At 41.1% G+C, this 16,880-nt stretch overlaps 1 protein-coding gene and 1 long non-coding RNA gene across 6 annotated transcripts in view; one reads left to right on the forward strand and one right to left on the reverse strand.

Annotated features, from left to right (window-relative positions):
* TENM4 (teneurin transmembrane protein 4) overlaps positions 1 to 16,880 on the forward strand; it is a 780,788-nt gene that overhangs the window by 729,767 nt on the left and 34,141 nt on the right. For all 5 annotated transcript variants that reach the window (XM_077113447.1, XM_077113449.1, XM_077113448.1 and 2 more), the window contains one exon: positions 150 to 1,027. In XM_077113447.1, coding sequence (XP_076969562.1) covers positions 150 to 1,027 — 878 coding nt within the window. The remainder of the gene's footprint in view (positions 1 to 149; positions 1,028 to 16,880) is intronic.
* The window catches only part of LOC143644440 (uncharacterized), a 35,690-nt gene that overhangs the window by 13,017 nt on the left and 5,793 nt on the right, over positions 1 to 16,880 (reverse strand). The gene's annotated exons all lie outside the window — the stretch shown is intronic.

The following is a 16,880-nucleotide window of genomic DNA, read 5'->3' on the forward strand; positions in this document are numbered from 1 at the left end:
TTCACTCTGATCGGGGCTGACACTCCATTTTTGATGATAGGCTGGTATGTGTGAAGGCACTTCAGACACTGTTATGGGCTGACAGGTTGTGGGATGATTAGTGGTGGGCATATTGCCAGTCATTTGAGTGTCGGTGTCTCCATTGTCAGGTTCGCCTGGAGTGGCCTACAGACTTAGCCATCAACCCAATGGACAACTCTCTTTATGTCCTTGACAACAATGTGGTCCTGCAGATCTCTGAAAACCACCAGGTGCGCATTGTCGCCGGGAGACCCATGCACTGCCAGGTCCCCGGCATCGACCACTTCCTGCTGAGCAAGGTAGCCATACACGCAACCCTGGAGTCAGCCACTGCCTTGGCTGTGTCTCACAATGGGGTCCTCTATATTGCTGAAACTGACGAGAAAAAAATCAACCGCATCAGGCAGGTCACAACTAGTGGAGAAATCTCGCTTGTCGCTGGGGCTCCAAGTGGCTGTGACTGCAAAAATGATGCCAACTGTGATTGTTTTTCTGGAGATGATGGCTATGCCAAGGATGCAAAGCTCAATACCCCATCTTCCTTGGCTGTGTGTGCTGATGGGGAGCTCTACGTGGCTGACCTTGGAAATATCCGAATTCGATTTATCAGGAAGAACAAGCCCTTCCTCAATAACCAGAACATGTATGAACTATCCTCACCAATCGACCAGGAGCTCTACCTGTTTGATACCAGTGGCAAGCATCTGTATACTCAAAGCCTGCCCACAGGAGATTACCTGTACAACTTCACCTACACGGGGGACGGTGACGTCACCCTCATCACAGACAACAATGGCAACATGGTGAACATCCGCCGAGACTCTACCGGGATGCCCCTCTGGCTGGTGGTCCCAGATGGCCAGGTATACTGGGTGACTATGGGCACCAATAGTGCACTCAAGAGTGTGACCACACAAGGACACGAGTTGGCCATGATGACGTACCATGGCAACTCTGGCCTTCTGGCAACCAAAAGCAATGAAAATGGATGGACAACATTTTACGAGTAAGTATCAAGCCAAGGCCATATGATGGGGATTTTTTCATTAGATGCACACATTCTAGATTTAGAGATCAATTAATGGAGTTCTAATTTTTACATGTATTCATTTTAATTCAGGATTTGGGATGTGAACCATTACCCCTAATATGTTCTTCATGTTCACATGCCAGATGATTTCTCCTAGGAAGGAGTATGGTAGGAAGGAAAATGCATAAACTTTGGAGTCGGAGTAGTTGGGCTTGAATCATAGCTCTTCCATGGATTTAATCTCTTTAGGCCTCTGTTTCCACATCTGTAAAATGAAAACCATGGATATTTGCCCAACATACCACAGGGAGATGATATAGATGAAAAGTGCATGATAAAGTGTTAGCTTCTTCAAATGAAAGCTGTCCAGAAATATAGCCATGGAAGAGGGAAGAATTCCACGTGAATGGATCTGCACGTAATCAGAGCCCACATCTTCAAGTTTCAAAAGAAAGTTTTGCACTTTAAACATTTTGGATGGGACTTCTTTTGAAGTGCATTACATGCCTCGCTTCCCAAGCACATTATACCAACATAATGTAACCTTTCTTTTTGTAAGTCAAGGCCATTAATAGGGAACAACAACAATTACGTATTAAACTGTAATTAGAAGATTACTTCCAGGAAGTGAGGACTATATATATATATATATAGTCAATCTTCATAATTCCCAGGTTCTGTATTTGTGGATTCACCTGCTTGGTAAAATTTAATTGTTATTTCCAAATCCATTCTCACAGGGTCATTTGCTGACATGCACAGAGCAGTGAAAAATTTAAGTCCCACACATTCCAAGCTGAGGTTGAACAAGATGGCCCTCTGCCTTTTCAACTCAGCTCTTACTGTAAACAAGGGTCCTTTTCACAGCATATTTAGTGCCACATTTTTCTCTTCTTTGTGAACTTTGTGAATTTGCTGCTTAAAATAGCCCTTAAGCATTGTGCTAAAATACTGTCTAGTGTTCCTAAGCACAAGAAGGCTGTGATGTGCCTTATAGAGAAAATATATGCATCAGATAAGCTTCACTCAGGCACAAGCTATAGTGCTGACTGGCCATTAGTTCAATGTTAATGATCAACAATATGTATTAAATAAGGTGCCTTCAAATAGAAACACATGTAAAACAAGGTTATGTACTGATCAGGTGGCAAACATGTTGCAATCGGAGGCTCTCAGGAACCTAATGTTGTATTTCCCCTGGGAGCAATGGTACGCATTCACGAAGTCAGTGTTTATGACAACTTTATAAAACATAGCAAATGTGAATAACAAGAACCAACTGTGTATGTTTACACATATACACATATAATAGAAAGAGAAAAAAGAGAGAGGATCCAAGATGCTGCTCTAGAACGTATTTTTTTTTATGGTTTTATTCACACAACGTACAGTCCATCGTAAGTGTACAAACAAGGGCTCGGTATAATCACATATTTATGCATTCACCACTACCATCAATAGGAGAACATAGTCATTTCTTCCAAAGAAAACACTGCCATTCTCCTTATATCCCCCTATTATTGACATTTAGCTTTAGTATAGTGCCTTTGTTACAATTAGTGAAAGAATATTACAATATTACTGTTAACCATAGAGCTTAGTTTATAATAATTGTATTTTTCCCATATAACACCCTGTTATTAACATTTTGTAATACTGATGTACATTTGTTCTAGTTCATGTAAGAACTTTCTCATATTATACAATTAACTACCATCATTGTTCATTCTGGGTTTCACTAAGTGATACAGTCCCCATTTTTATCCTCTAGCTTTCCTTCTGGTGACATACACAACTCTAGCCTTCCTCTTTCAACCATACTCACACTAAGCTTTGTTAATTACATTTACACTACCATTGCACAGTACTGTGCTATCCATTTCCACACCTTTGCAGTCAGTTTTATTGGTCATCCTATACTCCTTAAGGACCAATTGCCCAATCTCTTCCTTCTTTCTATATCCTGATAACCTGTGCTCTCAAATTTAATTCTCAGAGATTGCTCATTATGTTCGTTCATATTAGTGAGGCCATACAATATTTGTCCTTTTGTTTCTGGCTTATTGAACTCAACATAATGTCCTCAAGTTTCATTCACATCATTGCATGCCACACAACTTCATTTCTTTCTTCAGCTGCACAATATTCTATTATATGTATACACCACAGGCTGCCCTTCCATTCTTCAGTCAATAGACCCTTGGGCCACCTCCATCCATTGGCATTATTTATGAATGATGCCACCATGAACATTGGTGTGCAAATGTCCATTCATGTCCCTGCTCTCAGATCTTCTGAGTATATACCCAGCAGTTAGATTGCTAGATCGTACGGCAGTTTATACTTAGTCTCCTAAGGAACCATCACACTGCCCTCCAGAGGTCCTGCACAGATCTGCTTCACTACCAACAGTGAATGGGTATGCCTCTTTCTCCACATCTTCTCCAGCATTTGTAGTTTTCTGTTTATTCTTTAAACAGTTTTATTCACACAGCATACAATCCATCCTAAGAGTACAATTAATGGCTCCTAGTATAATGACATAGTTATGTATTCACCACCACCATCTCTATGATAGTATTCACATGTCTTCTGAAAAGAAAGAAGAAAAAAAATCCCATACCCCTCTCTTATAACCCCCTGTTATTGACATTTAACTTTGGTAAATCGCCATTATTACAATTAATGAAGTAATATTACAATGTTACTGTTAACTATAGACCTTAGTTTTCACTGAAAGTATTTTTTTCTGGGAGGGATTTTAATGAATAGAATTTGTAGCATCTCTTCTTTTTCTACTTAAATTTTTTAAGGATTCTTTTTGAAATCTTGGCCATGTTCCAGATAACTGAGACTGCTGGCTCTGTGACTATTCAATAATTATGTTAAGATGGGGAAGGAACTGGCCTTGCTATGTATCAGCTATAGGCTAGAACTGTGCAAGGCATGTGCAAGCACTATTGGATTTGCTCTTCACAACAGCTCTTGAAGGTGACTGATATTATCTGTTTTATAGAAATAGAAACTGAGGCTCAGAGAGGTTCATTTGCCCCCTGTTATATAGTGAAAACATGGCAGAACAGGGATTGCAACCCAAGTCTGTCTGATGCCAGAGCTCATGCTCTTTCTGTTCCACCCTACTGCCTCCAGCCCCACCCCTGCTGAGTCTGTTAATCCCAAGTGAACTTGAATCGTTGAACCATAAATTTTTCTTAAGCTTGGTCAAGCATCAGTTTCTCACAGTCCTAGAATTTAAAGTAAAAGGATCTGTAATAGGTTTTTAAATATAATTTGCCCAAATAATGTCACAGCAATTTGTGCAAAGTTCACTGGCTAAATTCCTTCCCCCCAAACAAGGGCCTTGTTAATTATAAAGAAAAGACAAAGATCCAGGAAAACAGCAATTATCTTGATTAACTCATTGAAATGAAAATATACTAAATAATTTAATTTTCCCTATTGCCCTATAGAAACCTCTTATACGTTGTTTAGCCAATACAGGGGTTTCTTTGTAAGAGCATGTCTGTGCATTCAATTAGTTCTCAAGGTCACTCCCTCAGATCCCAAACTGAGTGCTTACACATCACTACAGCCGTTATTCACAACCAGCCCTGAAATCTCACACCATTTCCTACACCTCTCCCAGAAGGGACCCTGTTCTCCCTCCCTCTGTATCCTTGATGAAAAACACAGCCATAAGTTGATGTTTCATGATGAAGGCAAAGTTAGTACAATTACTTCTTATTAAATGGTTTTTGGAATTCCAAAGTATCCATTTCATAGCAGTACCCAGGAAAAGGAATGTTGAGCCTCATTGATACAAACCAGAAGTGGAAGATAAAAACCCTAAAATAAAAAGGAAAACTCACATTTTTTGAAAACCTACTGTGTGCCAGACTCTTTGCCATTTGATTTTCACCGCAGCTTGAGATGATAGGGATTATCATCCAACTTTTCAGATAGAGAAACTGATTTACAGATTAACTAAGTAACCTAAAATCACATATAGTGAGTACATAGCAAAGTCAGATCACAACTCTTTGTTCTTTCTGCTACACTGGCTTGTTTATCCAGATTCTTTGCAACTTACCTGTATAAAAAGGGTTTAAGTATTTATTTCATAGGGTTATTGGAAGAGGTTCGAAATTTTAAAGAGATAACATATGGAAAGTTTTATGTGTTGCTCATCATAAGTTTTCAAATGATAGCTGTTGTTGTATTTATTATTATTACAAGCAATACTAGTTGCAGTAGAAATAATTGTAGAAATGTTGATTGGGTGTGAAAGAGGTATTACCATGGAGCATCTGAAAGTTACCTAGTCAGAGGGGCAGACAGCAGTTGTAATTGAGGTAGGAATTAGAAGGCCGGAAGAGCAGACTCAAATGTCAAGTCAAATCAAGAATCAAAGCATGAACTAGGAAAGGGGCTAGGTCCCTAAGAATATCCAAAATAGGTTGGAAAAATAGCATGCAGAATGGGGCAAGGCAAAAAGGTTCAGCTCAGACTGCAAACAAAGTACAGGTGCTAGATACCCATTTTCTCTGGATGTTAGCCGTGTGACTCAAGCGGCAGGCTGACTGGCTTCCAGACCCAAGTCTCAACAGAAATAATCCCAACCCTATTCCATTTCAATGCTATTGTGAGGATCAAAAAATAATAATATTTAAAGTACTAATACTTGCAAACTATGAAGTTCCCCAAAAGTAAGGATGTGGTACTATTATCATTATGGTTGTTCTTAGCAAAGATTTGGACAGATTTTGCCAATGCACCTTTGCTCTGATGAGTTTTCTGCCTTTAGTTCCATGAGGAAGTTTAATGGATTCCAATCCAACAACTCTAACATTAGGGGAGGAAAATGACCAGCCTATGATTGCCCGTGGCGTGGGCTGTTACTGAAGTAAGATTTGAGTTTGGCTTTATTGATCCTCACAACAGATTAAATAATACATCTAACATAAACGTCACATACTACAGAGCAACATGATTTAAAGGGTTCATAATTCCTTGGGAATCCCTCAATCTCTGGTTCTGCTGGTAGGAAACCTCAAAGGAGTCTGTAATGCAGTCATCATCTTCAGTTTATGGCATAATAATTTCAGGTTTGGGCTCCTGGGATGATGGAATTTGTTGGCTAAGAAAATAGCATGATGAGCATGAAGCAGGTTTCAAAATTGGCTTGGTGTGTGGGCATGAGCAACCAGCTTCTGTAGAGTTTCACAGGGGAAAGAGGCTGTGGGCTCCCACAGTGCCCTCTAACAGTCCTTGTCATGGGTACGCTCACACTAACATCGCCCCCCACAGGCCCCAGTTTTTCTCTGTATCAAGCATAGAGCTTGCCACCGAATAGGGGTTAAATAAATATTTTATGAATGAAATGTAAATTCAGAAGAGAAGGGAGGTAAAAAGAAAATAAATAGTGTAGTGGGAAGGATGCTAAATTCAAATCCCAGCTGGAGCAATAACAGTAAACCTACAATTCAGTTCAGATAGTTCAAATGAAGAGACCTGACTTCCAGGGTCTTTTTCAGGGATGTAGAGAGCTGGAAAAAGCTTTTCTCCCAACCTTACAATGAAAAAGACAGACAAATGGTGAATGTGTTTTCTTTAACTCCTTCTCTGAGGTCACAGGGCAACCAACTGGCTCAAATCTATGAAGAGACGGGCTCCTACAGAGAGAAATGGAAGCAGTAGCTTATGTGGGGTAGATGAGCCAGACACTGGTGAGAAGAGTCCAGCTGGGGTAGTTGGCAAATTTGTAAAAGCTGAGTTTGCACTGGTGAGAAAGTATGAAGCCCTTGGAGGTGGCAGAAACTGGGGGAATCCATATTGTCTTCAGGATTTTTTCTCCACAAACCCTACATGGTACTCACAGAATGTAGTGGAGAAATATTTTTAAAAGTGTCCCTTGTGACAGACCTGGAGGAGAGGCTCAGCAACCACTAAGGGAGGGGCACAAAAATCTGCCTGCTCCACCCAGGTCCTTCTCACCTTATCTCTCATCTGTGACAAAGCCAAACCCTCTCCTTCTGGTGAAAACCATTGCAGCTGAGAGAAAGGAAACCAAAAACAAACAAAATAAAAAACCTCTACTAATGGGAAAAGAGCATGAATACATAATGGACCCAGAGCTACAGCCTAAGAAGGGGCAGGAGTACTGAGGAGGCCACACTCCCAGAATTGGAAACATGCTAACTAAAACTGAGGCTTAATCAGAACAAGAGAGAATGCCCCCACCACACCCCATTCCCAGGCAGGAAAGCTAAATGTAACAAGGAACTTCAGAATACAGCTAACTTGGGAGAGGGATAAGAGTGGGATAAGAGCACAGGAAGAGACCCTTTCTGAAGTACAGCACGAAGAGAAAACTTAAAACTGAGATTGGAGTAAACATTGAGAAAAAAATAAATCTTTTGGTAAACCAGCTCCTGCCTTAAACACAAGGTCTTGCTAGAGGAAGTTAAAGCCCTTGGTGTACTGAGGATAACTCCAACAACAAAAAACCTCAAACCGAGCCCATCTCCTAAATAGATTAACTCAAACCCCCTCACTAAAGTCCTAGGAGAAGGAAAGTCATACCGATTTTCAAGCATAAAATCTTTCCTTGGTCTCTACTGTGCTACACAAGATGTCCCACTTTCAACTGGATATATGAAAAGGCAGAAAAAAAACACACTCCCAAGAGACAAAATAGAACCACACTCAGATATGACACAGATGTTGAAACTGTCAGGGAATTTAAAATAATTATTATTATATTAAAGACTCTAATGGGAAAAGTAGATAACACACATGATCAGATGGATAGTTTCAGCTGAAAAAATGAAACCATAAGAATCAAATGGCAATGCTAGAAGTGAAAAATGCAGTGACTGAGATAAAGAATGCCTTTAATGGGCTCACCAGAGACTAGACACAGCTGAGGAAAGAAGATAGCTTAATAGAAATTATCCAAATTGAAACAGAAAGAGAAAAAGGATGGGGAAAAAAATGTAGAACAGAATATCCAAGAGCTAGCTATAGGACAAAATCAAACCATCTGAGATACACACAACTGGAATTTCAGGAAAAGAAAGAGAGGACAGAGCAGAAGAAAGTTTGAGGAAATAATGGCCAAGAATTATCCCAGAATAATGATATACACCAAACCACACAGATCCAAAAGCTCAGAAAATAACAAGCAGAATAAACAAATACAGATATGCACACACCCATATATACATCAACCCCTAGGCACATCCTATTCAAACTGCTGATTTCAAAAGACAAAGAGAAAATCTTGAAGGCAACCAGAAAAAAAAAAGATGTTACATGCAGAGGAACAGAAATGAAGATTACAGCAGACTTCTCATCAGAAACCATGCAAGCTAAAAGACAGTGGAGTAACATCTTCAACATGCTGGGGGAAAAAAAAAAAACCTTCAACCCAGAATTCTATAACTCAGCAAAAATATTTTGAAAGGACCCCTTATAGAGGTATGGGCAGGGATGAGAAAACCAAGAAAAGATAGTGAGGCACCCAGGGACTGAAAACAGTGAGTGGCCATTAGCACCCCTTGGGCTAAAGGGCAAGGAGAGAGGGAAATAGTGGTACTGATGCCCACCAGCAAGGGTGCCCCTATGAGCCTCTCCAGACACAGATCAGCCTTTCCAGGAACAAGGAAGAGTAGAGAATGCACCTTGGGGGGAAATAGAATAACCAGCATGGACACTTCCTGGCTTTGTGACATTGTACACAGAGTGTACAGAGCCAGGAGTCAATACCAGATCTACCTGAATCCTAAGCACTTTCTACTAGATACACAGTCTCAACTTATCACATCAGTGAGAGGCAAGGCCTACAATAGGATAGGCCAGATCTTGGAAATCCTGAAGGCTACAACTCATTTTGGGAACTTAATTATATAGATAATGGGCCACAAATGCAAGATTTTTTTGCAGGAGCCAAGAGTGCCCTGGCTCTGATACAGTTTTGGAGTAGGTAATGATGTAGTGATGCCAAATACTACTTTGACCTGAGGCCAAGGGAACTATTGGTGTCCGTGAGCTGTGAACTCTAATTATTCACAGGTGAGGCAGAGTTCATTTCCTCCTGTGGATGATCGTGGTTATTGAACCAATCATAGATGAAAGTCATAAAAATCAAATCTTTATTTTCTGAGGAAAAAGTTTAGTATCATAGAGGCAATCTGGCATTTTCCTCACCAGCTGCTCATAGTAAGTGGCTTGAGAAGAAGTATTGAGTGTGAAGGGAAAAGCTTTGCAGTGTGTGTGAATATACCCTTTGGCAGTGCTCTTCTGAGATCCACGTTCACAGCAACTATATGAATCTTTTATGTGTTTTCTTTCACTGTGCTCCAAAGATGCTTTGAAAACTGGAGTGAAGAAAACTCAGTGAAAGAAAATAATGAAAAGCCAATCATCTGGCCATCTCTATCGTACCCCTCCAATAGGGACTTGGCATTGCTGCAAAGTTGATTGCAGTGATAGTAACGCAAAGCGTCTTGAAGAGAAAACTGTCAGTCTGCTTGACCCACTTGAGATTTCCAAGCACACTTTTTTTCTTTAATGCAGTGATGAACTCAAACATTTTTACTTGAAACAGTTATTACTTTTATGGGAAGTTTGTTGAAAGAATACAGACTTTAAGATCAAACAGACCTGGATTTGAAATCTTTATTTTTCTAAGCTGTGTGATCTTAGACAGATAACTTATCCTTTCTGAGCCTGTTTTTCACCATTTGTGAAAAGGCAATAATAGTGCCTGTCTCAAAAGGCTGGTTTTGAGCATGGCACTTGGCACCTAAAAAGTACTCTGTGATTATGAGTGAGCTTTTCCTTCCTTTTGTGGGGTGGGGAGGTAGAAGGAGTGGAGGAGTTCTTGGTTATTTTCAGTCCATGTCTTGATAAAATAACAATGCCACTATTTACTTATTCATTCATTCAATAAGTATGTACTGAATGCCTTCTATTTGCTGAGTACTCCTCTAGGCATTGAAAATACAGACAAAATCACTGTCCTCATAGAGCTTATAGACAAGAAAGAAAATAAACAAATAAACCCATAAACAAAATAAGTGAAATGAAGGCAATCAAATAAATCTATTTTAGAAAAGGTGGGAATGGAAGAGCTTGCTCTTGTAATAACATTTGAGCTGAAACTTGAATAATGAAAGGATCCAGCCATACCAAGATCAGAGGCGAGAGCATTCTCTGCAAAAGGAACAGTAAGTGCAGCATGCCAAGCATGGAGCGTGCTTCACATGTTTAGGGAACAGAAACAGATATCATAGAATGTAGGAAGTACAGAGGAATGGGGTTCAAGGTGAAGTTGGAAAGAACCAGGAAGGAGTTTGATCATTCAACCAACATTTGCTCACATTAATGAGCATCTGCTGTAAGCCAGGCACTCTTCTCACTCTGGGTTACAGCAGTGACCAAAACAAGGTCCCCGTCCTCAGGGAATTGACATTGTAGAGTGAGCAGTCTCATGGGGCTTTGCAGGCCCCAGTAAAAAAGTTTGGGTTTCATTTTAAATATGCTGCCTCCTTTGATCTTGGCTCTATGAGATAGGTATTGTCGTCCTTGTTTTATAAAGAGGAAAACAGAGGCTCACTGAGGTTATATTATGTAACCTGCCTGAAATAAAATCATTTACAGTGGGGCCTTAATGCAGAAGTAGTTAGGAGGAAAACAGCCCAGTACCCATTGCCTTGCTCAGGATCGTATTGCTGGCAAGCAGAAGAGCCTGCAGTCAAAGCCTCAGCTGTCTGGCCCCAAAGACTCCCACACCAACATGTTCTTTCTGTTCCTCTTGGTTAGAAAGAAAGAATATTCTGGTGCTCTGAGAGTTCCCATGAGTAGATAAAGCCCTAACACATACGACTTTGAAAATCAATCCTGGGAGTATAATGGTGTAAGAGGGAACCCAGATATCTATGGAGTGTAATTTCACACCAGTCCAGTGAGATGGGGTTTCGAATAGATTATATTTGTTTAGGGATAGAATATAAAGGTGATATTTCTCTCATTCTAGTATGTGAACTAAAATTATTACCCACACACAGGACGTCACTGTATAGAGAGGAAAGGTGAGAGAAGACTGCAAGGTTGTCAGTGGTGACCTCTGTGGGAGGGGGTTTGAGTCCCCAGAGGGGAACCTTTCTGGGTTTTATTCTGTATTTATGGTTATTGTTTAGATCATTTATCACAAGATTCCAATCTTGTATTACTTGTGTAATAAGCAAATACAATCAAAATAGGATTGACCAAGTGATCTCTGAGTCTCTGCTCTGTTCTGATACTTTTTTACGACTCCCACCATGGCCAGCAACAGTGAGAGCAGCCCAGCTAAGTTAACCCAACTTTTCATCTCCCCAACTATAACTCTACACAATAGGACCTCCATCTACCTACCCAGCTTTTACCTGCTAAACTCCCCTGTTTGCCCGTGGTTCTCATTCCTGGCTGCCCGTTAAAATCACCTTGGGGATCTTTAGAAATATACCAGGTGCCTAGGCCACATCCTCAGGGACTCTGATTTATTTGGTCTGGGGTAGGGCCCAGGCTTCTGTATTTTTTAATGTTCCCAGGTGATTCTAAGGCAGTTGAACCTGGGAACCACTTCCAGACGCCTCCCTGGGGTTCAGCCTGAGCCCAGCGAATGTTTCCCACCTCTGATTTGTCCATCCTAGATCTGCGTTCCTATCTCCATCTGTCAGAATCTAATCTATCCAGGAGGCTCTTCTCGAATCCCACCTTCTCCATGAAGACCTTGTCTACCTGGATGTGGTAGATTGAATTATATGCCCCGACAAAGGCAAGTTTTTAATCTTAATCCACATTCCTGTGGGTGTGAACCCATTTATAAATCGGGCCTTTTGAAGATGTTATTTTTTATTAAGGTGTAAGCCCAAATGAATCCATATTCCTGAGGACTTTTATAAGCAGAAGAAATTTGGACGAAATTGGAGAAACACAAGAGAAGGCAGAAGCTGGAAGTCAGCAGAAACCAGAAAAGCAGGCACAAGAAGAGACGGAGAGAGCCAAACGATGGGAGGTAGTGATGTGAGCCAAGAAATCCCAAGGATTGAAGCAAGCGAGCATCAGAATGCCACAGACTTCTAGGAGAAAGCATGGTCTTGTTGATGCCTGGATTTTGGATTTCTATCCTCTGGAAACATCAGGCAATAAATTCCTGTTGTTAAGCAAAAAAAAAAAAAAAAAAAAAAAAAATTCCCCCAGTAATGGGACAGGGGTTTGAAGCAACCATTTGGAGGCCAGAGAGTACAGAGAACTCTCCTCCTGGGCCCGCATCTTGTTGGGTCAGCACTGGCCTCCTTGCTCTAAGCAGCTCTGTAACAGGGGAAGGAAAGGCCCTGCAGAGGGGACCCACGGGGCAGAGGTGTTCAGGGTCCGAGGATGCATGGGAGTTCCTCCCATGCAAAGTTAGAAAGAATAGAGTTACTGATGGAATAATCACAGGTATTGATCAGGCAGATGGGTCCAGTGGTATTTCTCAAGCTCTGAAAGGCACTGAAATGAATAGGAGACAAGAAAATTTTATAAATTGGCTGTTCTGTTCGATGTTCATTTAATTAAGACATTCAGTCCTTCTAATGGAAAATGTGAGTAGAGATTATTGTTTTTGGCCATCTCCTATAAAATGAAAACCAGATCTTGAAGGCATGGGGCCCTTTCATTGTATCTTTGGGCTTAATTTAATTATGTATTATAGGCTACCTTCAAAAATAATTACAATTGTCTGTGTTTATACAAAGCCTCTTTCTGTCAAGGAGACAAAAACTCTGGGGAGATGCCTACAGAGACTGCTGAAGTATCATTTAGTGAAAGTGATTGTTTCCATCTATTTGTGCATTTAGCAGAAGTTTACCATGCACCTACTGTGTGTCAAGCCTCTGTCAAGTTGCATGAGAATGAGTGGTGTTCTGTCTTCTCCTATGGAGAAGGAGAGAAGTCTCACCTGTCCAATCATACATTCATTTATTTTTTCAGCCAAGATGTCCTACCTGTCTTCTCCCTGCCAGTCCCAGTGAACCAGTGGTGAACTAAGTGCCAGTCCTTCAGGTCACATTGCTAGGATCTAGGTGATGTGAATCCAGATTCACATCCTGGCTGTCTAACTACAAAGATATGTCCCTGAGTTCAGTTACTCAAAGTCTGAAGAGGAAGACAACTGGTATATCAGCTATTGTAATGCATTGTAAAAGAGTGCTGCATGATACAGCTGTGCGGAGAATGTCATTGGAGAAGAGCCCTAAGAGACCCAGGAGGGCTTTACAGGTGGCATTTGAGCAAGGCCTCTTGTTAGGATGGCATCAAAGTGACATCAGACCCTTAATCAACAATCTTTCTATCACTGTTTATCTTTAAGACTCCACAGCTGCTTTTTAAGTATTTTTGCATTCTATAACAAAGCCTCTCTTATCTGTTAGATCAGGAAATTAGGTAGTCTAAGTAAACTCATTAATAAAGAGTATGTATATGGATAACAGGTGTTCAAGGGATCAGACTAGAACAGCCTGCAGATTACATGAAACTGCTAAATGGAAATAGAGCTTCCTGATGATTCAAAAGATGGCCCAGGACCTGACGGGACTCAGAATGATCATGAAGCATGGTTCATTTTTTTTAATTTTTTGTGAAAAAATAACAATGTTCTAGTTTGCTAGCTGCTCAATGCAATATACCAGAAACGGAATGGCTTTTAACAGGGGAATTTAATAAGTTGCTAGTTTACAGTTCTAAGGCCGAGAAAATGTCCCAATTAAAACAATCTATAGAAATGTCCAATTTAAGGCATCCAGGGAAAGATACCTTGGAGCAAGAAGGCCGACAACGTTCAACGTTTCTCTCTCAGCTGGAAGGGCACATGGCGAACATGGCAGCATCTGCTGGCTTTCACATGGCTCTACCAAAAGGGAGTGTCTCCAAAAATGTTTCCTCTTTTAAAGGATTCCAGCAAGCGACTCCACCTTCAGTGGGTGGAGACACAGCTCCATGGAAATCATCTAATCAAAAGTAACCACCCATAATTGGGTGGGTCACATCTTCCTGGAAACAATCAAAATGCTCCCACCCAGCAATACTGAATGAGGATCAAAGGGCATGGCTTTTCAGGGGTCCACCACAGAGTCAGACCAGCACAACATATATACAAAAAAGCAATAAATGTCAAAGCACATCACAACAATTAGTTGTAGAACAGATTTCAGAGTTTAGTCTGGAACCACAGTTACATCTTAAATGACCAAAACACAGCCAGTTTCTGGGATCTGGATTTTTGCTCAGAAATTAGAGTACCCAAGTAATATTCTACTGGAAAGGCCTGAAAATTTGCTGTTGGTAGCTTGTCCTATAAATGGGACTTTCCTTTAAGTTACAGTAATTTAAAAGGTTTTCTTCCCAAGGATGGCCATGCTCATGAGCAACCTGTATGTGACATTATAATATTTTTTGGTGTTCTAGTTTGCAAGTTGCCAGAATGCAATATACCAGAAACGAAGCAGCTTTTAAATGGGGGTGGGGGGTGGGGGAGGGGTGGAGGAAATTTATTAAGTTTCAAGTTTGCAGTTCTAAGGCTTTGAAAATGTCCAAATTAAGGCACCAACAAAAGGTTACCTTCACTCAAGAAAGGCTGATGAAGTTCAGGGTTTCTCTCTCAACTGGAAAGGTACATGGCAAAGTCTGCTAGCTTTCTCTCCCCCAGGGGCATTTTCCTTCTTCATCTCCAAAGGTCTGTGGCTGCGTGGGTTGTGTCAAGCTTCTTCCAAAATGGTTCCCTCTTAAAGGGCTCCAGTAAGCAACGCACCTTGAATGGGTGGAGACGCATCTTCTTGGAAACCATCCAATCAAAAGTTACCACCCACAATTGGGTGGGTCACATCTCCAGGGACAATCAAAAAGCTCTCTCCCAGCAGAATTGAATGAGAATTAAAGAATTTGGCTTTTCTAGGGTACACAATAGATTCAAACCGGCAGACCGGGTTTTCATAGCACTTTCCTGCTTATGAAAATAATCCATTTTAATTATAGAAAATCTTGAAAATATAAAATAGATGTTTGGTTTTCTAGGTGCTAAAACAAATTACCATACAATGGGTTGGATTAAATACCAATTTTGAGGCTAGGAAAAGTCCAAAATCGAGGCATTAGCAAGGTGATGACTTTCTCCCAGAAGACTGACGTTCTAGGGCTGGCTTCCAGCAGTCTTTGGTCCTTGGCTTTTCTGTCACATGACAGTGCACATGGCTGCATCTTCTTTCTCTTTCTGGTTCAACTGACTTTCCAGCTTCTGACTGCTGACCATGACTTCTCTCTGACTTTCACTCAGTTTATAAAGGACTCCAATAATTCAGATTAAGGCCCAACCTGACTCAGTTGGGCCACACCTTAATGAAGTAATATTCTGAAGAGATCTTATTTACGATGGGTCCACACCCACCAGAATGCTTACCAAGAACAGTCCAAACCGGAGTATACAATTAATTCAATCCACCACAATATAAAAATAAGGAATTAAACCACCTTTGATTCTTCCTCCCAGACATAACCACTATAAACATTTTTGTGAATTTCTTTCCTATTTAAATTCCCAGCAGCCATAAAGGATTAAAAAGAATGTCAGAATATCCACCTGTCTTAATTAAAATTATGGGGAACAAAGTTCTGAGAAGTAGTCCCCAGGTAAGAGAGGCCTTATGACAAGGTCTTAGATCTTTACCCCCAAGGCTCACCCTCCTTCCTAGGAGCAATCTCAGAATTACTTTCTTACCCAGTTCCAAGGGGCACTGCTGACCCTTTACCTTCCAGTCCAGGTTTGAACCCACACTATCGCCCTCCCCTAGGCCAGAGTATCTCAGCATTAAGGGAGAGAAGTGAGAAGCCATGAAAGGAAATAGTTTTCCAAAGTTCCTGTAGAACTATCTGTAGGAGAACCCAAAGAGTTAGTCCAGCCCCACAGCCTTGTCCTGCCAAGCCCAGGTCTGAGGTAGTGTGGTAGAGACTTCTGCATTGCCTACCATCCCAGAAAGAGTTTCTGTTTCCTTTCCTTGGACTTCAACAATAGAGAAATCCAACTTCCCCAAAGCCCCTTGGCCCTTCCCTCAGAACAGCTCTTAGGCCAAAGACTTGGCTGATTCTTTCAAAAGACCTTTACCAGTGCCTATTCTGGGGCAGGCAGAGGTGGGGACTCTGACCATTCAATGTAGAGTACCATGACCGGTACCAGGCACAGATACAGAAAGAACTGGCAAGCAGCAGTATCCGTGCCAGTACCCAAGACCGACCTTAAGCAGAAAATTGTTCAACCGAGGCCTGTCTAGATTCACTTAACAGGTCTCACCTGAAACCACAAAAGCTGCAGGACCCAGGACTCCCAGCAGGAAGCTGGGGCTCAGCCAAAGGAATCATGGGAAGAGCCAGGATGGAGGTGAATTATGAACACACTGACCTTTCTTTTTATAATTTGTTAAAACCCTCAGGGGTCCAGGAGGGAAGCCCAAAGTACATGGGCTGGACCTATGCTGCAACCTTGAGCAAGAGAAGAAATCAGAAATACTGAACACCTGAATGAAGAGCATTTTTCCATTCACACAAGTGCAAAAAAAGCTATTAGGGCTCCCTTTTTCCATGTCAGCTGCCCCTAATTAGAAATAATAATGAAAATGTTAATAACCCACTCCCCGCCATCTCCCAATCATGTCTGTCTGCAGCAGAGGGGAACAGGAACAGTCATGCAATGGATACTTGCAATTGGTTGATGCAGAAATGTTCACTGAAGACAGAGAAGCAGGTAGCGACTTGG

The sequence above is a fragment of the Tamandua tetradactyla genome, chromosome 8 (genome assembly GCF_023851605.1).
Source record: "Tamandua tetradactyla isolate mTamTet1 chromosome 8, mTamTet1.pri, whole genome shotgun sequence".
Taxonomy (NCBI): Eukaryota; Metazoa; Chordata; class Mammalia; order Pilosa; family Myrmecophagidae; genus Tamandua; species Tamandua tetradactyla.